The 21865-nt window shown below is 41.4% G+C and overlaps 1 protein-coding gene across 1 annotated transcript in view; it reads right to left on the bottom strand.

Moving 5' to 3' along the window:
- Window positions 1-21865, bottom strand: part of COL6A5 (collagen, type VI, alpha 5) — an 82299-nt gene that overhangs the window by 31864 nt on the left and 28570 nt on the right. The window contains exons 13-30 of the mRNA XM_008588538.1: window positions 20089-20160; window positions 19726-19752; window positions 19589-19633; window positions 19445-19498; window positions 16873-16935; window positions 16135-16200; window positions 15668-15721; window positions 12411-12446; window positions 11977-12039; window positions 10430-10492; window positions 9331-9393; window positions 8095-8157; window positions 5856-5906; window positions 5699-5734; window positions 4234-4296; window positions 3117-3179; window positions 806-841; window positions 656-692 (exon numbers count right to left, since the gene is read on the bottom strand). Of these exons, the coding sequence (XP_008586760.1) occupies window positions 656-692; window positions 806-841; window positions 3117-3179; window positions 4234-4296; window positions 5699-5734; window positions 5856-5906; window positions 8095-8157; window positions 9331-9393; window positions 10430-10492; window positions 11977-12039; window positions 12411-12446; window positions 15668-15721; window positions 16135-16200; window positions 16873-16935; window positions 19445-19498; window positions 19589-19633; window positions 19726-19752; window positions 20089-20160 (955 nt within the window). The remainder of the gene's footprint in view (window positions 1-655; window positions 693-805; window positions 842-3116; window positions 3180-4233; window positions 4297-5698; window positions 5735-5855; window positions 5907-8094; window positions 8158-9330; window positions 9394-10429; window positions 10493-11976; window positions 12040-12410; window positions 12447-15667; window positions 15722-16134; window positions 16201-16872; window positions 16936-19444; window positions 19499-19588; window positions 19634-19725; window positions 19753-20088; window positions 20161-21865) is intronic.

Genomic DNA, 21865 nt, shown 5'->3' with positions numbered 1-21865 from the left:
TGTAAATATGCTAAATGTTTAATCATTCTGCTCTAATGAATAATATTTCAACGACCATATTTACCTATAATTTTTTCCTTCTTTAGCTTTATTTCCTTAGGATAAGTTTTCAGAAAGGAGACGACTGGGCCTTTTCTGTCTCATTTCCGTCTTCTTGATAACCAAAGACAACTCTATTTGTTGATTCCTGCTTTATTCCTTTGCTGAAACTATTTTCTTGTCACTCCCATCACTTCCCCATAACAAGATCCAATTACCTCCATCCCAGCAGCCTTCCTTAACCAAGTAACTAAACAACTAACCCAAACGCCCATGATCACCCCTTTAACACGGTGCCCTCTCAGTCCTTTTGTACATAATTGTTATATTAATGTGAGCTAATTCACACACCTTTAGAGTCGGTCTCTAATTGATTCCCATATGCATGTTTTCTCTCGCTGTGTGCATCACTCCTCATGAGCTAAGGCACTTTTACCTCTTTTCCTTCCACCTTTGATGTGAGACGCCCCTACAGCAGGTCTTTGGGGCAAGCCTGTTACAGAGGCATCTCCACCCGGGGACCCAGCCTGCTGATTCCACATCCCCACACCACATTCAGTCCTAAGCGCCCTCACTAACCACCCATGCTCTTGTTCCATGACATTCAGATACTCACAGCTATGGCCCCGCACGAACTGGATCAGGTCACATTGCTGTAATTTAAAAAAATAGAGAAAGGAAACATGAGTACAATGATCTCCAAGTGGCTATGTTTACTTCCCAGTGGACTGGTTGGGTTTTATTTCATGAATAAAGAGATACATACAGAATATACAGGCTGCCCTGGTGCGCCTTTAGTGCCCTAGGAAAACAGAAACAAAGAAAGCTATTGGTTGGTGAACTGAAGTCTCTAGGGATAAAACAAGAGAAAACAAAAACAGTTTTTCTTAAAAGCACAGCTGGCAGAGAGTAAAGTATTCCTGAACCCAGTGGATTAATTAAAATGTACTTTCCCTACTCAGATCAAGGGTATAAACTTTTTTGTGTCAGTGTGAAATCAGGTAAGCTAATGTCTACCCAAAGTGAACTGAATTATTTTTCTAGGGTGTTAAAATGCAAGGAAATGAAAGTATTTCTTAAAGATATTTATACTAAAGATGTAATACTTAGAAGAAGGCATGTCCCATAAGAATGCTTAAAATTGTAAACAGCAGACTTTCCAAAAGGCAGCACGAAGGAAAGGAATTTACTGAATATTCAGAGGTACAGTTACATTTCAAATCAAGAAGTTTAAAATGCAGGCAGTAAGATACAACCTCTACATATGTGAAAGAACCAAAGATGATTACATAGCAAAATGGGCATTACACGAGAGAAGAACATACACACTAAGCTCGTAAATGCTGAGAGGTTATGGAGTAAAGGAATACAAACAACTGGGTGAGATGAATCAGAGAAGACTTCGTGAAAGAAATCGGCCCCGCTTTCTCGGCAGCTTGTGCTTTTCTCCTTTCCCTGTCTTACTTCCTTTTATCAGGATTAGCCTTCTTATTGGCAGTGGTTCTTGATAAAATTGTGCACATAGATCCCTTTGGACAATTAACGAATGCTAGTATGCTTGCTTCAGAAAAATGCTCTTACGTGTTCACACTTGTACAATTTTATTGTCCCCCAGAAGCTCAATTGGGGATGTCAGCATAAGAACCTCTGTTCTAGATGACAACTGGATCACCTGTCCATCCATCTGTTCATCCAACCATTCTTCCACCTATCCATCCAATAAACAGTTAAATGTCTGCTGAACGAGGTGTGGCCTATTGTGTACTGCTGGTGTTAACAAGAACTGTTGTGCCACCCATGATTCTACCCATTGGGGCATGTTATCTTTCTGACCCAAACAAAGAAATTATGTATCTCACTAAAAGATGCAGAGTCTTATCCTTTCTTTTACAAGTTATGGCAGAAAACAGAAGAATGCACAGCCATTTAGATAGAAAGAGAAACTGTTCCTGGCTAATAAATATTATCTGTCTGTAGGCATTCCACATTTCACAGAGGATCAGAACCATGAAGAGTATGTCCTGGAAGAATGAACTTAAGAACAACTTTGAGCAAGTTCTTAAGCAGAGGCTGAGGATCAAGGGCTGGTGACAAAGAAGCCACATTCCAGTCCAGACCAGCCAGGCCAAGCACAAGACCAGGAAGATGTGGGGCCTCCAAATGAAAGCCCCAGAATCTGGAAAGGAGATAAATCCAGAGCAAACCAGATTGGCCCAGAGACTAGATTAACCCCCAGGACTAAGAATATTTACAAAAGAAAAGATTGTGTCAGGGTATCCTTTGCAATTAATTGATTCTCATTCTACTATGGATTCTCTTATCCACAAAACCATCCAAACATTTTGTGTTCTTTGTAAAGTTCCCTGTTCAAGAACCCCTCGAGGTGGTCAGAAAAAACTCAGATGAACAAAACAAGATAAGTGGTTTATCTACTCTTTACGCAACTCTGCCTGGGTCTCTTCCACAAACACAGGTGCTGGCAATATTTAGTTCTTACCTGACTGTGCTTGTTAGAGGAGAAAGACCTGTAACTAAATCATTGCAACAATATGAGAGGCACCAAAATAGAGAGATGGATTATTCTGTTAGTGGGAGATGTGCCTGACTCTGCTTGGCAATGCTTCCAGAGGTGACAGTTCTCTTGTAATGGAATAATTGAAAAAGTTGCGGTTATATTTCCAAATCTCTCTAGAGTCTAAATTTCGAGGATAGGAAGGCAATCACAGTGGTTATGGGGAATTCTATCAACCTGTCTCACATGATGAAACTTTGCCAGAACACCTTCGTGAAGCTTATGCAATCCCATCCCTATTTCAAAAGCTTTCGTAACAAATCAACATAACAGCTAATATTTGCATTGCACTTTATAGTTTACAAAGAGTGTTTGATTATCTGATCCTCACAGCTCCCTTTTGAGGTGGTTAGAATAGGACTTGTTATCCCCATTATAGAAATAAAATGAGAGACCCAGTGACTGGCCCGAGGGCATACAGTTAGTAATAGGCAAAATCTGGACTTTAACCCTGTGCCCTTTCCATCGAACCTCCCAGAAACTCAGTTCTTCTGGGTGTACTTACTCTCCGTCCAGGAGGGCCTTGGAGTCCTTGAGATCCCTTTTCACCTTTTGTGCCTATGGTGAGCTGCAGATAGGAACATACATTAGTTTCAACATTGACTATCCATAGGGACTACCTCAGTTTTGATGAGAATTTATAACTTCTTAAAAAAACTGTTTTTAAAAGATAGTGGCTATTAATTCAAGCTAGGTAAATTGCTACTTGTAATATAAACCACCCCATTCTTAATTACTGGTAAACATCCACTCCCCTCTTAGCCTGTTCATTTAGTGACATACTTTGTTCTGGCACTGGCTGTGCATTTAAATTTAAATTAGTCATAAACTGGTGCTAACAGGAAAAGCAAATATACTGGGGCACACAGATATCTAATTAAAAAAAAACAAAACTCAAAACCTCCATCTGTAAAAGATTAAGTAAGAAAAGTGATTCCCCACACAAAAGAGGACGGACGAGTGGGCTATGCCATTTGCATACCTCAGGGTGATGCATACGACCACTAATGAATTTTATCAGTCAGATGAAAAGTATCTGTTGAACAGCATCTCTTTCACACTAGTGGTGACCACTGACATTGCATTCAAACTTTAAAATGATGCTTGTCTCAGCATTTTGTTTTTAAGTAAGGATAACATTCTATTTTGCACTTTGCTGATTAGACGATCTCAATAGCCCTCCTTAAACCCTTAAAATGAATACCCCATACGACCTTCCTGTAGATAGGGGGATCACCAGAAAACCCTCAGGGACACAGTGGGAAGATGTCAGCTTTATTTCCACTCACAGGGTTAATATTCTGGGATTCAATATGTGCCTTAGAAAAGACTGGAAGGCACTGGCACTTCTTGGAATAGCCAGTTATCAATTTTTAAATATTTAAAATAGTTCCGATTCAAGGAACTACAGACTTTTAGAGCTGAAAGTGACCTTAGGTGTCACTAAGTTCAACTCTTCGTTACAAGAAGAGATCCTGAGAAGGTGTGTTAAAAGTCATAGCTAGCAAGTGGTATTTCACATACCCTTGGGTTGGATCGATAATGCACATTTATTATTACAACATAAAAGCCAGAGCCTGCCAAAGAAATATTTATTATTTCTGGAATTATACACCACTTACCGTTAGTCCCCTAAATCCTTTGGGTCCAGGCCCCCCAGGAACTCCAGGATTGCCAACATCACCCTGAAAATTCAAATGTAAGAAATCAAGATGTTATGATACTTGCTATGAAGGAATAAAAAATATTCTCTCCAAACCAAAACTTAATTGATCTTATATCAATTATACTATATATTAACGAAAGCCAATATAACATTAAATGTCATCTTTTCCTGTCATTTGGAACTAAGTCATTGGTACACTTAGATATTCTCCAAACTATTTTTAATTTTCTGATAAAGCAAATGTTTATGTATAAGTATAAATTCAGTGGCTATCCAGTTACTAAAAATATCTAAAGAAAATGCTTGAAAACCAGGGAAAATATATGGAGTATTGACTACATAAAATACCAAATAATGAATTACTTTCTAAATTCACGAATCATTTCTGGAAAAGTTACAGGTAAAAAAAAATATTTACTCTGACTTTGATGGGAAACAATTTAAGTTATTTACCAATATACTTATTTCATATTTATCAGTAAATTGAAATATGCTAATGTTCTCCCTTTATCAGTATTTAGAAAATTGACCCTCTGCTATGAGAACTCTTTTCCTAACAATTATTTTTATAGTCTCTTCTTGTACCCTTTTCTACCTAAGGAAAATAATCTGTTTTGGTAATTCATCAATTAAAAACACTTTTAGGAAGATTCAGAAGTTGACTGTTTTCCTATTCTCCTATAGTTGATCTGATTTGACTAATTAGCCATTCTATTTTTAACTTATATTTCATATTTTAATTTGAGCATCCACTATGTTGAAGACATCGTTCTGGACACTTTTTTTAAAAAAGGAAATCATATTACAGAATTCCAGTGTATAAAACAGTTATAACGTGAGCTTCTCTGGCTGAAATGGAAGGTGTGTCTGGTTCTATGGCATGAGATGAATTTCAGTCTGATAGGCAAGAGGAATGAATCATGGCAGATGCTTGATCAGAAAAGTAGAATGATTAAGCTCTGCTTTGGAAAAAATCAAGTGACAGCAGGGTTTGGGATTAACCAAAGTGGTGAGAAGATGGAAGTAGGAGACCAGTGAGAAAAATATTGGAATCTTTTAGTTGAGACGAAGTACAGATCACAGTAACGGAGCACAAACAGCAATAACTGAAGCCAAAAGTGCTGTGTGAGATCATGGAGGCAGAGAAAGCAAGACGAGGACAGAGGATTAAACTGCAGAGGACACCAGGAGGTAGGGTTTCAAGACATGGGACATCGGGCAACAAAGGACAGGACAGTCTTTTTTGATATAAAGATTCACAGGGGTTAAGTATGGGCCTTTAATCCTGAAGCCCAAGGAAAACAACTCTGCTTCCCCTCCATGCTCCCATCCTATTTCATTCAGACCTATAACCTTATCTTAATTCTCAAGTAGAAGGTTCAGATCATGGTAATTTCCAAAGAAGGTTATGTCCACAATACCTTCTGCCCCATATCTCCAGGGAATCCCCTTGGGCCCTATAATTTTCAGCAGAAAACATAAATAAATCAACACATCACTTCCACAGTATGATCAGTTCTTATTGTATTATTTAGGTTTGATTCATCAATTAAAAAAATAATTGTTTTCCATATTTACCTTTACTCCCTTTTGTCCCATAGGACCATAGCCTGGGATGCCATCATCTCCCTGTAAACACACCAGTTCATTTCAATTTCTCTAAAGTGAAAATTAATTGTAATCTATGCTGGAGAGATTATGGTGTCAGAAGAGAAACACTGGGGACTCTTACAGGTGAAAGGGGTCTAATTGGTGACCTTGAGCCCTAGGAACATGCACGTTGCTGGGTTCTCCTTACTTCCTGATATATCCCTGGCACCTCTCTCTCTAGCTCCACTCTGCACCCATTGTAGGAAGCAGAGGAAGGATAGTCATTCAGGACTTCTGGGCTCAATGGCAGGTTCTCGCCTGGAAAATTAAGAGCTGGTCTAGAGAATATGGGAAAGGAATTTCCTCATGAAGAATTACAAATGGCCAATAGACATATAGAAAAAAATGTTCATCCTCACTAGTAACCAAAGAAATGCAATCTAAAACAGTCCTGAGATACCATTTTTATCAATGGTAAAGATGAAAAAAAAAGTGACAATATCCATTGTCAGTGTGGACACCCTAAAGCAAGCACTCTGCTGCATAACACACGGATCCATATATTTTCCTAAGGATACTTTGCAAGAGAGTTCAAAGTCTTAATTAAACACATACATATTCTTTGACCCAGCTATACTACTTCTAGAAATTTCTATGTAGAAATTAATTATGGTTTTGTCCAAAAATTTAGTTACATACAAGAATGTTCATTGCTGTGCTATTTATGACAGTGAAAACTGAAAGCAAATGAAATATCCAATAATAAGAGGTTGGTCAAACAAACTAAAATGTATGCATTCGGTAGGATATTTTGAAGCAATTAAAAGTGATGTTGAGGGAAAAATGTAATGATATGGAAATATGCTCATGATACATTGTTAAGAGGGAAAAATAGAGTAATCTTTTTTTGTTATATATAGATATATATCTTAAAATGGTGGGATTATGAGTAATTTTTCTTTTCTTCCCCCTTTCCCATCATTTATACTTTGTAAATTTCTTTCTAATTTTTTGAGTATTCATACTTTCAAATTAGATTGCAAAAAAAGATAAGCACTTTTAAGACTATAAAATAGCTGTGCCATTTCTACAGGCACTTTAATTTAATTTCATGGATGGAAGTTGCAGTGGGGGAAGACTGAAAGCCTTCATGAAGGCAACGGGCTGTGGGGTGTGGCTGTGAGTCAGGGACGTGCTCTGCCCTTACCATGTGCTCCCCATAAGCCTTTAGCTCCTTAGTTTTATTTACCATTATTTTCCCTTCTTTCTTTTTTTTTTCTTTTGCAATTTTCAAGTATACAATATATTGTTATTAATCATAATCACCATGATATACAACTGATATCTAGAACTTACTCTTCCCATGTAACTAAAATTTTTTCGTTTTTGACCAACATCTCCCCAATCACCCCAGCCTTTGGTAACCACCATTTTACTCTCTGTTTCTATGAGTTAAACTTTTTTGTACTTCACATAAAAGTGAGATCATAATGGTATTTTCACTTCATATGATGCCCTTCAGGTTCTTCCATGTTGTCACAAATGACCAGATTTCCTTTTTTTTAAAAGGCTGAATAGTATCCTGTTGTGTATATACACCACGTTATTTTTATCCATTCATCTGTTAATGGACACTCAGGTTGATTCCCTATCTTGGCTATTGCGAATAATGCTTATGCCTGGTTAATTTTCTGCAATACCTATGCATAACATTTATAACAAACATATTTAAAAAATATAATAAAATAAAATAATTGTCCCTATATTGGCTGGTCCGTGAGCTGAGATCTTGGTACAGCCAGAGCCATTAGGACAGAGTGCAGGCCTGAGAAAGTGAGGTCCTGTTTCTTGACCCTATTGTATTCCTCTATCTCTTGTTTTCACCCTAGAGTTTTGTAAGAAGGGGAGAGAAATAGGTGATGTTGCTGCTTGCTGATGTGCATCTATACGAGCATACTGGTCGTTAAAATACTGAATGGCCTGTGCTAACGCATTCGTGGTGCTATCCGCCTCCTCCCACTTCTGCCCCTTCCTGTTCTCCTTCACTTTAACAGACCAGCTATGGAACGAGAGCTGAAGCGGGTGGGAGAAATGTCTCCACATCTTCCTAGATGCTGAAATACCTTCCACATCCCAGATGCTTAGGCTGATGGAGTCTGCTCCCTTCTCTTTAGCTCAGGACTGAGCACTTGGAGCTGGGGAAGGGAGGGGTTTCAAAACTTTGTACCTGTTTTCCTCGCTGTCCAGCTTGCCCCACAGGACCTGGAACTCCAGAAATTCCAGGTTCTCCCTAGTAAATGAGACAAAAGCTAAAGATCAGTAAAACTAAACCGGGTTCCCACCATAGAAAGTTCTGTCCACTGGATGGGAAGACTCAAGGTTTCCAGTGAGGGGTCAGCACTCGGGAAGGGGACCAGGCGTAGGGCACAAATAATGATCCTCCCAAAGGTGAGCAGAAAACATCTGGCACAGCCCAGGGGTGGATGCCAGTGATGCTTTCCCAGTGTTTAAAAGGTTTAAAGGAGAAGGCAAAGAGTAGAACATGTCCTCCAGGGAAGGTTGATTCATTTGCTGAGGTGTTAACAATTGCTTATCATCCTGGAAAAGGAATTGCTGAACATGATAGATGTGGTCCTGCCTTCACTAAGCATAGTCTGGTCAGGAAGAGAAACAATTAGGCAATTATGACACTGTGTGGTAAAGTTCAGGGTGCAGTGGGAGCAAAGAAAAGGGTCTGCATCAGATTTGGTGGTTCTGGGGTGGCTGCCTAAAGGAAAGGAGCAGGAAAGCTGAGGCCTGAAGGGTGAGTCACACGAGCTTGGGGAAGGAGTGAGGGAGGGATAAGAGTGATCTGAGAGGCCCTGAAGAGAAGCTGGCAGGCCTGCAGGAGGGACATGCGCTGCGCAGCCTTACACTTAAACAGGAGAAAAAGTTTTAAGACCATGACAGCAGAGCATTAAACCCAGCAGGGGCCCTTCTCTGCTAAGCCCCCTGTGACTGCACGGGTCACAGGCCCAGGAAGCTGTCCCTGAGGGAAAGAGCTGCTGAAAGGTTTTAAGCAGGGGAGTCAGACTCTGATAGTTTGCCCTCTGAAAGTCTCCAGCACAGTCACCTCAGAGGTGGTAGGCTGAGTTAGAGAATTGCCTGCACAAACAGATTTGAGTTTGAAACCCCCACCCCCCAAGTGCATTCTTGCATTCAGGACATCTGGGAGGTGAAGAGGTTTTTCAGAGTTGTTTCTGATGGGTGAGACCACCCTGTCTCCTGGTGAGATGGGGCGGGTTCCTGGAGAGGTCAGCAGTTAGAAATGCTTGCTCTATGGAGGAAGAAGACTATTAGCTGAATGTCAGTGGTTTGTTGATGGAGCTTGGAGTCAATCATGTGAGGAATTAACATGAAAATCAGGAAGAGAATGGAGGTACTTTTGCTCTCAGTATTTGAAATCATAAGAAATAATGCTTACTTTTTTCCCCAAAAGTCCAGGTCTTCCAATGCTCCCTTTAGCTCCCTCTAGCCCAGGAGAACCCTAAAAGGGAATGGGAGATGCAAAAGTTGTAGTCATAGCAATTCTTAGAAAACCCAATAGCATCACTTTGTTTTTCTTCATGTCATTTCCAACAACTCCTTGATGACTCCCTAATAACAGATCCAGATTCCCAGGACAGAGAGAGTCATCTGGGCTGGACTAGATGATTCAGGTCCAGTCTTAGAGGACCACAGGTTTTCATCTGCAGGGACATCAGTAGTCCACCTGGAGCCTTCGAGAGAAATAAAAAGACACCCTTGACTTGACACATGTTATTTCCAAATGTGGGAAATGTGCTGCAATGCACTGATTTTGTTAGAGCAAGACACTTGCTGCCACCTTTGTGCGCTGTACCACACATACATACATACTGGCATGCAGAATAGGTGTCAGGTTCCCAATGTGGCAATGGGCAAAAGTGTCTTTCACGCACGTAGCTAGGAAGAAAACGGAGCAAATACAGGCATCCCTTGCCTTCTGAGTTCTTGCTTTCTGAGCTAAATAATGGAATAGATTCAGAAATGTTTCATACAAATCCCTCAGCATCCAAACTCTCATTACTCATTCAGGAAACAAATAGAGTCATATGGAGAGTTCAAGAGCCAAACTTAGGAAGCAAACAGATTTGGGTAGCAGTGAGGGATATTTCTACAGTCAGTTTCCAATAGCTAGAATCAATGGAGATATATATCCATTGACAAGGCACAGATGATTTTTAAAAGTTAGAAAAACTAGAATAACATATTAGGTTTTGGAGGAAATGTTCATGATTCAGCAATATTCGTATTCTTCCAAATGCTTTCTTTAGGATGATGGAGTGGGTCTGTGCTTTATGAGTAAAACCCCAGGGAAGGAGAAAGAGGTGTGCTTTAGCTATCTATGCAGAATCTGAGCTGTGCTAAAAATTTTCCTAAAGATAATCCAAAAATGAAATAACCCATATGTAAATGACATAAATAAACTATATATGATGTTTTGTAGTAAGAGGAAAATAAAGTTTGGGAGCCATTGACCCTAATGTCTCTGTGTCACTTACCTGAGGTCCTTTATGTCCCTGGCTTCCTTTTTCTCCTTTCCCACCAGGATTTCCATTTAACCCCTTTTGTGATAATAAAAGAAATATAATACAGTGATGTCAATGGACAATTACTTTTTTAGCTGGTGCTTTTGAACCACCCCCATGGAAAAGCAATGGTCCAACCCTTCAAGCAGGCTTTTAACTCTGAGATTAAGCATGTGTTAGAAGAATAATTGAGGACAGACCCAATGGACTCAGTGGTACAGATCCTATTAAGGAGTTTCCCGCCTGGGTATAAGACCTTCATCCCTCTCCTATAGGGAGAAATCAAGGCAGACTAAGAGGGAAAATAAAAACTATAGAAAAAGGAAGTAAGATTCAAACAAGAGTTAGATGGATTCCTTTGATGGGGCAGGTTACCTGGGCCAGAGTGTTTATCAGTGTGTAAAATAGAGGGCAAAGTTGTTTCAACTTAGCACAGAAAACCATTTTAGTGGCAAACCTGTATCAGAGGAATCAAAGTACATCTTTCTGCCACATTTGCTATCACATGTGTGGTTCTTTTAGGGTTCCCTCACACAGAAGGAAAACCTTGAAGTGCCAGTAATGCTTCTCATTACCAAAGCCCTAGCCATACAATGGCCCCTGGCTGTCCAGGAGACACTTGAGTCACTGCCTAAGTATCAAAGGGGTCCTTGAGTACCTGAGGTAACTGTCGCTCCCACCCCTAAAAGCCTGGGAATGGATCCAGCTGATCCCATGGTTATGCAGTCTAGAGAGCCTGCTAGCCTGTGGTTTGGTTCAGGGGCCCCAGAACCACTCAAGAGAATCCCAAATTCCAGTTTAGTCCCAATAAACTGGAAGTTTCTAGAAGAAAAATGAGTAGTCCTGGGAAGGCCTTTAGTAGGTACATCTACACAGATTCGGCCAGACAAGTCCAGGCTTAAAGTGGGCTCCATATAAAGTGGGCTCCATGAGGTGACTAAGTACTCATGTGTTACAAAGCCATTCTCTAGGGATGACCACGGCTTCTTTCTGGCATGTAAGAGAGTGAAACAGACATGCCCTGACTTCTGATGCTCATGCTACTAATGAAATGACAGTGAACAAATGCAAATGGCTCACATAAAGCCCTATCAGTGACATTCCAGAAATACTGTCACCCCCTATGCAGTTAGCTTTAGGCCAGTCAAATAACAATTTCCAACTCGTAACTAACTGCCTTTCGTGGGAGTCTATGTACAGGGCCTCAGTTATGGAAAACTAGTTTGTTGATCCTGATATTTATTAATATAATATTAAGATATTAATCATTCGTTAGTACTAACATGCAGACCCAATACCAGGTGAGCACAAGAGCACACCTTTCCTCCACAAAGGCTTATTAGTGAGCTGCAAATATTGGAGCACATTTGATTGAACAAAATCACACCCCACCCATGCAGAATATTGTAGGGGGGACACATTAAAATTTCTCAGTTATGTATTTTTATACAGAACTACCTGCCTTCTTCCCATCAAAATAATTCTATTTTAATCAACATTTATGAGATATCCCAACACACCTGTGGACCTTTTAATCCTTCAGCTCCCTGTGCACCTTGAAGTCCGGGATTTCCTGGTTCCCCCTGATGAACAAGATTTTTCAGTATTAAGATTTTCTCCATGTAGTTTCCATATAGATTTTCTCTTTATAGTACTTACATAGGACATAGGTACTATTTTTTCTGACTCATGGCTTATCTCCACTTTGCCTAGGATTTTACTCTCCCAGACCATCTATGGAATGAATGCAAGCTTGTTTCTTATTCTAATAAAGAATTTCACTCTCTTGCAATTGATTCCAAATGCATACGAAAAGCACTTAAATGCACAACGTTTGGAACTGCACAGGTTCTGCATGTCTACAAGGTATCTGTGAAGGTCAGGCCTCCATTTGCACGGTAGAAATCTCCCTGGTCCCACCTACCATAGAGGACAGGAAGTAAAAGATACTTGCCGAGGCACCTTGGAGCCCCCGTTGGCCTTCTCTTCCCTGAAATAGAAAAGGCAAAGTGTTAGTGTGTGGGTGTCTGGATGGAGGGATTCCTTGAGGCAAACCAGCCTCTCTCATTCCCTGATTGACATAAGTAATGAGCTTTCCATAGACAAATGCTCACACTGGGCACTTAATTACAGACTAACATTTGGGGGATTGATTGCAAACCAATCTAAAAGTCATTACAAACCCAGCTCCGGTCTGACACCCTCTGACAATTACTCAAGAGGCTGTCTGGACAATTGCATCCTCCTGAAGAACCTGTCTCCTACATTTCCTGCTCCATCAAAGCCCACAAAGCACTGTCTGCTCATTGGAGGCTTCCCATAGGAGGAGTGGTGTTACCTCCATCTCTCTCTGTCCTGGGCCCCTGATTGTATCTTGAGAGAAAGTAAAAAAATTCTAGAATACAATGCTTCCTATGGGCCCATTGGGATTTGTCTCTATGAAATTTTACAAGGAGGAAACAGCTAAAGGGATCTGCTCAACTATGTGGTGGTCCAAATGCTACCGCTAGGCTCCCCGGAGAATAGCCTGGCAGATCCCTGAAGCCCAAATCTGTCTGTGCATGGCCAGGAGCGAGTCGTCAGTTCAGGTTCCCCACCTGGTGGCTGTCTTTCCCCACTCTCTCCTTCCAGAGGACAGTCAAGCAGGAAGACGACTCAGACCCCAGATCCTAACTTATTTTCCGTGAACAGCAGTGATAGAATCTGCACCCTCAGCCCCCCACCCTGCCCCTGCCTCTTTCAGAGTGCTGTGAAGCATCTCAACCTCCAGTTCCCTTTGTGCTGTGACACCTATGATTACTTTAGGTACAAAACAAATACTTAAAAAAGTTATATTCATTTATTCAGAAAGATAGCCATAGGGCTTATTTCAGAACTGCTGTCTTCTTCCGAAGTTCCTTAGAATAAACTACTTGACCAAATACCAGGTCTACCAAGTTGGCTGACGGTTAGAATTTCTCCACTGAGGTTCTGCCCCTTGATTTAAGGTACTTTTTGCTTTTAAAATGCAAATACCCTTTGGGAGAAGTTACCCATTATCGTTTGTCAACTGTTTGTATGTTTCTGGATGTGACTAATCTAAGCTCTTATCGTATGAAAATAGAGAAGAAACAGTAAATGAAGGTTGAAGCTACTGTTACCCTGACATCACAATTCTGTTTCCATTAAAGACCAAGGATAAAATAAGGTTTATTCTGTGTGACAGATAGTATGCGTGATGGTTAGAGACATGTCCTTAGAAGTCAGGCAGTCTGGAGCTCAGCTCTGCTTTTTAAAGCCTGTGCAGCACAGGGCAATTGTGTGCTAAATTTTAACCACAATGGTTAGGAGCCCAGACTCTGGAGTGAAACAGTCTGACTTCAAATCCCAGCTCTGCTGCTTACTAGCTATTTTGACCTTGGGCGAGAAGTTGCCTAAGTTTCCTTGATTTTCTCATCTGCAAAACGGATATTATAATGCTATCTACCTCACAGATATGTTCTGAGGATTAAATGAATTAATACTTGAAAGTGATTTTATCAGGATCTGGCACAAGACAGATGCTATAGAAGTATAAATATTATTTGTAAGCTTTCATTGTGGGTGGCAGACAAGAAGCAAAGAGACTGGACTGTGGTTGCAAGTGTGGGTTTTAGTATGTTTCGGCACCAGCTGGTACAACAATTAATTTGCAATGTTTTGGGTCATCTTGTGTTGTTTAGAATTTGTCATCCACTTAAGATCCTCTGACTGTCACAGAGAATTCTTTTCTTTATTGGAAAGGTGGGGGAAAGGGTAAAAAAGCTTGATGTTGTTTTATATCAACGTTACCTTGTTTAACTCAGGAGAAAAGAAGTTACCAAGGAGGAGATCAGCAGGGAAATGGGGAAAAGATGAGAAGAGGGCCTGAGGACTTCATATCCTTAGAGCCACTTAAAAGTAATTGACAAGCTTGTCTTAGCATTAATCGCCTCCCCCACCCCCGGCATCTCTTTTTTAAAAGTTCCTGATTGATATGTCAGTTATGCAGCTATTTCCAACTAAAAGTATTGTCTCTTAAGCCAACAAGAGTACTGATTTATCTTTAAAATTTATGCCACTGAGCTCATCCTGCTGCTGTACTGCTTGCTCGTATTACATTTTAATTCTCTCGTGTGAGGAAGAGGGCAAAGTCCCAAGGAATTTTACCAGAAGCACTGGGAAGCCCAATCCATCTGATTGCAAATCCTTTCCCTTAAGAACTATGATTCAAGATAAACAAAGGCAAGAGGGATTAAAACACATTTCTCCACTATCTGTCCAAGAGAGAAGGGCAATCAGCCATAGCCTTCAAAATGATGACAAGATTCCAAATTTGTAATAGAAAAGAAAGCCAAGTATTTTCAGTTCCCTCGAAAAAAACTCAGGGCCAAATCTAGGACTTTGTACATTATTCTCTTTTTATGATGTACATGCTGAGTGCATAATAGAGGGGTTTCTAACACATTATAAATATCATCTCTAACTTCAGTCATCCACAAAGCAAAAGGTGATTTCTTGGTTGCTCTTTTAAAAGACAGAGAAATCCAGTGTTCCTGTCTTTTGCTGTGATAGGCTTGATATCACATGGGATGTTATAAAGTTACCCTATGACCTTGAGGTTGCACTGAGTTGGCCCTAATCGCCAGTGTTCTCGTCCATTCAAGAATTTATTCGTGATTCCTCTTTCCCACTGGCAACATGTAAAGAGAAATACAGTATAGTATGTTTACCCAGTTCATAGTATTCTTACATAAGCTCAAAGATACTAAGCTACTAAAGGAGGGCTTTTATTTTAAAGTCATTGACTCCCTTCAAAACATTCTGGAAGGTGGAAAGGGAAAGGCAGACTGTATCACAGTGGTTCTCAGACAGGGGCGATTTTGTTCCCCACTCCACCCCCACAAAAGCACTCACAGACCCTTGGCAATATCTGGAGACATTTTTGCATGTCACCCGTGCATAGGGGGGAGGGGTGGTGCTACTGACATTTAGTGGGTAGAGACCCGGGATGCTGCTAAACATCCTACAATGCACAGGACAGCTCCTCACATCAAAGAATTATCTGGCTAAAAATGTCAATAGTGCAGAGACTGAGAAACCCAGCCATCTATCAGCCCTGTCAGCTGACTCTGTAGCAACAAATATTCTGAATGCCACTGCATCGGCTACAAGTGATAAAGAGGGGAAACAAATGTCCATGGAAATACTTACTCTGTGTCCTGTGGAACTAGGACTGCCTTGCGTCCCTTTCTGTCCAGTTCTACCCTAGAAATACAATAGTTCCTTCAAGATCATAAGGCAAAAGATCCTGAATAATTTATAAAGGCATCAGGATCAAAACTTCAAGCACCATTAAAACAGAAGAATAAATGTGTCATGCCAGAATCATTCTGCATATTAACATTGTCAGTCATAGATCCATTAAAGAAGAAAAAGATATAGCAACACGCATGTAGACTACAAGTTGTCCCAAATAATATCACTTGCTGGAAACTTCGTAATTTTGCCCACAGAAGTGTGACCTACTAGAGACATACCTTATTTTAAGAAAATAAGGCTCTTTTAAATGTGGTCTTAGGGGTGTTTGTTCAGTCACAAAAGGGTTATATATTTTACTAAATTTACTTAGATCTATAACAGAATTAATCAACTCATGTATGAAAAATAGATCCAATTACTTGTCTTCCTTGTTCTCCTTTGGAGCCTTTTTGTCCTTTGATGTTACTGTTTTGTCCTGTATTACCCTAGAGGAAGATTTAAAGAGTATATTAGAATCCAGAAATATTGGCTTTCCTTTTTTTTTTGCAAAATGGTACAATGTTCAAGTACTGAGCTAATTTGGGGCTAAGGGATGAGAGATGTGAGAAAATTTTCCATATTTGAAACTCATATAGTTTTTGAAAATATGAAAGCAATATTTCCCTAAGTTTGAAGGAGAATTGGTGATAAATAATTATGAAAGTCTTGCTAAGTGGTGATTCTCCCCTCTCTGAAAAGACAGCTTCACTGCTGTACTGGTCCAAACATTCTTAGGCCACTCCCTCAAAGGTGTAATGAGATTCCCCTGTAACTGAGTATGCAAATACGGAATCTAGAGGTCTGCAAGACTAGAAGTCCAGTAAACAAAACTATGGAAAATTCCTCCCAAAGGAACTTGAAAGTCTCAACATATCATGAGAATTCATAAGATGGAACTTTAGTTCCCAGTTCTGTACCTTTAATATAATCAGCCCAGATCAGACACAGATTTCTCCCAAACAAAGAGCCTCAGTCAATACCTCCCTTAGTCACCCTGTCAGCTACCCACTCCAAAGATGAGCATTTGCCTACCAGTTAGCAAGAGATGCAAAGGGAAAGGAGACAGGAACTGTGGAGCCAGTATAAAATTTAGAGCCGACTGGGCCCTAGTAACTTACAGGATCCCCTGGGAAGCCCTTCTCTCCATATTCCCCAGGCGGGCCTCTGGAACCTGGGCTGCCCTGAAAAAAATAAAATGAGCTTCTGAGTTAGCTTGTAGGAGGCTCTTATAGTGGTGTTAAATATCAAGTGTTGTGGGGAAGGTGGGGAGGGAGGGTAGTCAACTAGATAAAATGTTCCATGATATTCTCTCTCAGCCAGGTTCCCTCAGATTTTGCAAAGAGTACCAAGTCCAGTTTTAAGCCTATAGTCAGGATTATCTGTAGTGAGGCTGAAAAATTGCAAAACTTCTCATGGTCTAGCATAGCACTGTCCAATAGAACTTTGTGCAGTGATGGAAATGTTCTATATCTGCACTGTCTAATATGGCAGACACTAGCCACCTGTGGCTAGTAGCTACTATACTGGATATTCCAGACAGTCTAACAACTTCTGACATCTGTAAATAAATTACCTGCTGGAAACTTCCACAAGGATATTCCATTGTCGCCAAACCCAACTGTTCCCAACTAAACTTGCCCAAACCAAGATCCTTGCAGGCATTTTAATGGACTACCCATTTCCTGCTCCTCTGGTCACCTAGATCTGGAGATCTTATGTCCCAGAGGCAGCACTAGGGGAGGCAAAAGAGGTACCTAGGGTGAAAAATTTAGGAAGATACTCACTCTGCATAGCCTTGACAGTGAGTGCCTCTTTTGCACACTACGTGGCCCGCTTGCTTCACCCCAGTCTGGACCCTGTTATGTCCTTAGTATGTGTTATGTCTGTCCTCACAGCCACTGCTTTACTTGAAGGCTGTGTCACTTCTCACCTGGTCACCACAGATCTGTCTCTCATTCTTGCCTTGTACCATGTCATCTCCAACATGCCCTCCACACTACTGCCAAATACCATCTCTAAAATGCAAGTTTGATCATGATCCTGCTGCTTAAAATCTTTCAAAGGCTCCCCATTGCCTAATGGTTAAAAGCCAAACTCCTCCAAGTGTCCCAGTAGGGCCATCCAGATCTCTTCCTGCCACCTCTTGAACCTCCCCCTACCTGTACTCAAGTGCTCCCTCCAGGCAGAACAACTCCCAGTGCCCCTGATCCACATGCCTTTGCTTATGCTGTTCCCTCTGTCTGGAATGCCCCTTGTCCACATCTTTGCCTTGCTCAGGGATCATTTCCTGCAGGGAGACTTCCTGGACACACCCATCCCACTTGCCAAGCCTAATTAGGTGCCCTTCTCTGGACTCTCATGTAGATGCCTACAACATGGCCCCTACCACATTCTGTGTCATCACATGGTATTGATATGTCTGTCTCCCCCACCACACTGTGGGATCCTTGAGGGCAAGGACTGTGGGGTTCATCTCTGACTCTTTTACACATAACTCAGTGCCTGGCACAAAACAGTTGCTCAAAAATATTTGATAAATAAATGGATCAGAATGTTGGAGTGAGCAGGACTGAAGCCATGTTGGAATCTAAAGCTGCACAAGTTCTAAAAGATTTAAAAGGATACGGTTTTGGTTTTGGGGGGTTTTTTTGGCATGCATTTTTCTGAATTCCCTCTTTTCCCATGGTTATTTGATATTTTGAACCTTGGTTACAGGACAAGATGACATTATTTACATAAACAGAAAGGTTTTTTTTCCAGACAGCCTGAAGTTGCAAACTTGCACATACTATCCAGACCCTGGGAAACTAAAGAAGACATCAGTAAAGCTATGCTGATTCCACTCCTCCAGCAGGACCCTGAGATAACAGCAAGGATGAGATAACAGAAACTACATGGCATCTTGGCGAGGACTTGCACCCGGCTCCTTGCACAGAACTCCCACAGCTCACGTCCTGCTTTTCACTTCCTACATTCCATTCCCTCAACCCCCTCTTTAAAATCTCCTCAATAAATCTGAGCCTTTGATATGGCTTTACTCTGGCCATTCTTCAGGTTTACCAGAGAGGTGGGTTAGCCTAACATCTCTCCTCAGGTCACTGATATTCCTGAATTAAAGCTGACTTCCATTTTCACCAACATTTGACTTTTGAGTGGTTTGTTTTTGAAAGGGGGCAGGCAGCTCGACCTGTGCCTGATAACAAATTTTGGTGAGCCAAACCAGGAGCTGTATGCCTGGGGTATCAAAAACATAAAAGTAGAGCTGCTTGGAATCAAACAGGCACAAATTAATGGGTGTTGATATGAATTTAAGATAAAAAATGTTTCGCTGTGATTTGCCACATCAAGTCCACCAAAATAATTTTTGTCATTTTCTCTTGTTTTTTATTTTTTTCTCATGCAATAAAGGGAACACATGATCCACTGACAGGCCAAAGCATTCATTTTCAGACTTCTAAAAATACACACACAGAAGAATCTTCCATGCTTTCAATTTTTCTAGCTGGAAATTCCTGAAAATTACAGTTACCCACTTGCTCCAAGTGGGAATGTGGCACCGATTCAGTGGTAATAGGGCTTCATTATGTGGTTAAGTCAGCCATCAATTTTATCCCCCATAACCACGGACACACAGCAATTAAGACTCTTGATCACCAAATTCTCCTTCTTTGATGTATTGAAAAGTGTTACCTGAGATCCTGGATAACCTTTTTCTCCTTTTGTCCCAGGAAATCCCCGAAAGCCCTAAAAGGAGACAAGAAAAACAAAATTCCAATTTCAAAAAATATATCAACCTCATGACAGTTTTATGATACTTGAAGAAAAATGGCTTACCTCTGCCCCGTCGAGTCCATCAATCCCATCATCTCCACGTTCTCCCTGAGAGACAACAGCTGGCAGTTAGGTGAAAGGAGGACTGGGAAACTAATCCCACTAGGAAGTCAAATTTAACTGAGAAGAACCTACAGTACCTTATGTCCGGGCAATCCTTGGACTCCCTGCAAAAAATGAAATATTGCTCACTGAGTATCAAAGACAGTGTGGATTCACAGACTCGCAACAGGAAGGGGCCACCTGTCGAAAGGGAATGATTGTGTATTTCTTTAGTTGCTTCTGGCTATACGTTCATAAAGGGGTTACAGATGGAATTTAATTAATGCTCAAGACTCCTTGAGATTTACTAAGAAGCAGAATTAATCTGCAGACAAGGAAACTAATAGATGTAACTAGAGAAAGGAAAAGGGGGAATGTGAAGGAAAAGAGAAAAGGAGGAAGGGGAGGTGTGGAGGAGAGAGAGAGAGGACGCTAGAGGCACATTCCCAGCAGAGCCTTACCTTTTGACCCCGCTCCCCTTGACATCCTACAATCCCTTTATCTCCTGGGGGTCCAGTTTCGCCTCTTCTTCCCTAAGAAAAGGAACACAAACATGCATCCAAAGTGATGCTTTTGCCAGAAGCCACCAGCAGTTCACTTTTAGAAAACTACAGCACACGGGCACTCCAAGTTTCAGACAAAGCTCGGCCTGCAAGCTTGTTCGTTTAAATCTGTTTTTCCCCCTTCTATTTAAACACATTCCCTGTCAACCTTCAGGGCTTTACAGATCCAAGATCACAAAAAGATGCAGGATGATCTGAGCCATGTCACTCACTCGTCAGATAGGGCAGCCAAAGGTTTGGAAGTTGCCTCACTTTTTGGCCATATTCCAAATACCCCGGTACACTCTGTTGTCCCTGACATCTTGCCCAGGACCCTAATGCTGCACTGGGAAGGTTGGCACTGCTGACAATGGAGAACAAGTTGGTGCCCGAGGACTGGAGCTGAGTAGAAACAGTTAATGGCAAGTAACACCACCGTGAGAATGAGATCTCAAAGCCAGATGAGCCAGTCCTCATGGGAAGGATCACCAGGTTAGAGATCCCCCGAGCCAGACCACCCACACGAGAAGAGCGCTCAAGGTAAGTGACACGTGTCTCCCACCAATCGTGCTTCTCCCAGGAAATATTTAAATATAGGTAAATGGTAGAGTTAAAAACGAATCTCAAAGAAGAACAATTTTGTGTTCCTTGAGGGCAGGGACCCCAACTATCTCTTTCCCCATCATGTCCCTGTGGCTAGCTCAGGTCTGGGTGCATAGCAGGTGCTCACAGTTTGCTGCATGAAAAAAATAATTATTTAGCAAAGAGCTTAATTCTTTCCTTTTTAATAAGAGAGAGAAGTGATTTTCCTTTGCCTGCTTTGCTTTCTTTATTCTGAGGATTATCCCCTGTGAAAGCAGAAGGCCCCCCCATGGCCACAGGCTGGTGAAAGGTACCTAAGCCTGATGGCTTCCCATTGCCTGGACTTTCAGCCAGCTGTGGACTCACAGCCAGGCAGGTGGGCTTCACGGCTCCCTACACTCAAAGCACTCCCATGCTGGCTTGGTGGTCTCCGAGACCCATCTGAGGGTATGGGATGGGTAACTTAGAGCACTTCGCTTTGAGGTCATTTTGTAAAGCAGGCCAGCCTTAGAGTCCTGGAGAAATTTACAAATGCTTACAAAATCAAGGGTCAAGAAGTGCAGTATCTTGTTCAAATTCTCCCATCTAGGTCAACCCTTGGCAATATGACTCTGGAGTCTGTGCCTTTAATCTTATAACTTGCTGCCCAGATGAGGAGCTGGCTTTCATTCTGAGGGGAAGAAGATCCCGTCAGGATGCCTCCTGAACTTTTTCCATCTCAAATGGAGCCACCCAAGTGGTTTCAGTTCCCCCGAATTTATTCTCATAATTTGATTGATGAACCAAATACGAGTTCTGGTTTTAGGGTCAAACATTGAGATTCTCGAATCTCTGTAACATTTAACCATGAAGCCACGCGTTGGGGGCTGTCTTACCCACTTCCCTGTCCGTGGAGGGATGTACGCTCCAGCTCTGGCCCACAATCAAGTACCATGCACAGGGTTTCAGCTCTACAGAGAGCTAGCTCCCTAGCAGATAACCTGCTGTGCCCTGCTTGGTGGAAGAAAGGAGGAAGCCCAGTCACCTGCCACTGATCAGAGCATGCCAGGCCACATGTACGTGAGTTTCCTCCTTCCCACCAAATGCAGATTTAGCAAGTGTCTCATGATTCAAA

Source organism: Galeopterus variegatus, unplaced genomic scaffold, assembly GCF_000696425.1.
Source record: "Galeopterus variegatus unplaced genomic scaffold, G_variegatus-3.0.2 Scaffold4888, whole genome shotgun sequence".
NCBI classification, from domain to species: Eukaryota; Metazoa; Chordata; class Mammalia; order Dermoptera; family Cynocephalidae; genus Galeopterus; species Galeopterus variegatus.
The sequence above is the reverse complement of the archived record's forward strand: the minus strand, read 5'-3'. Positions and strand labels throughout refer to the sequence as shown.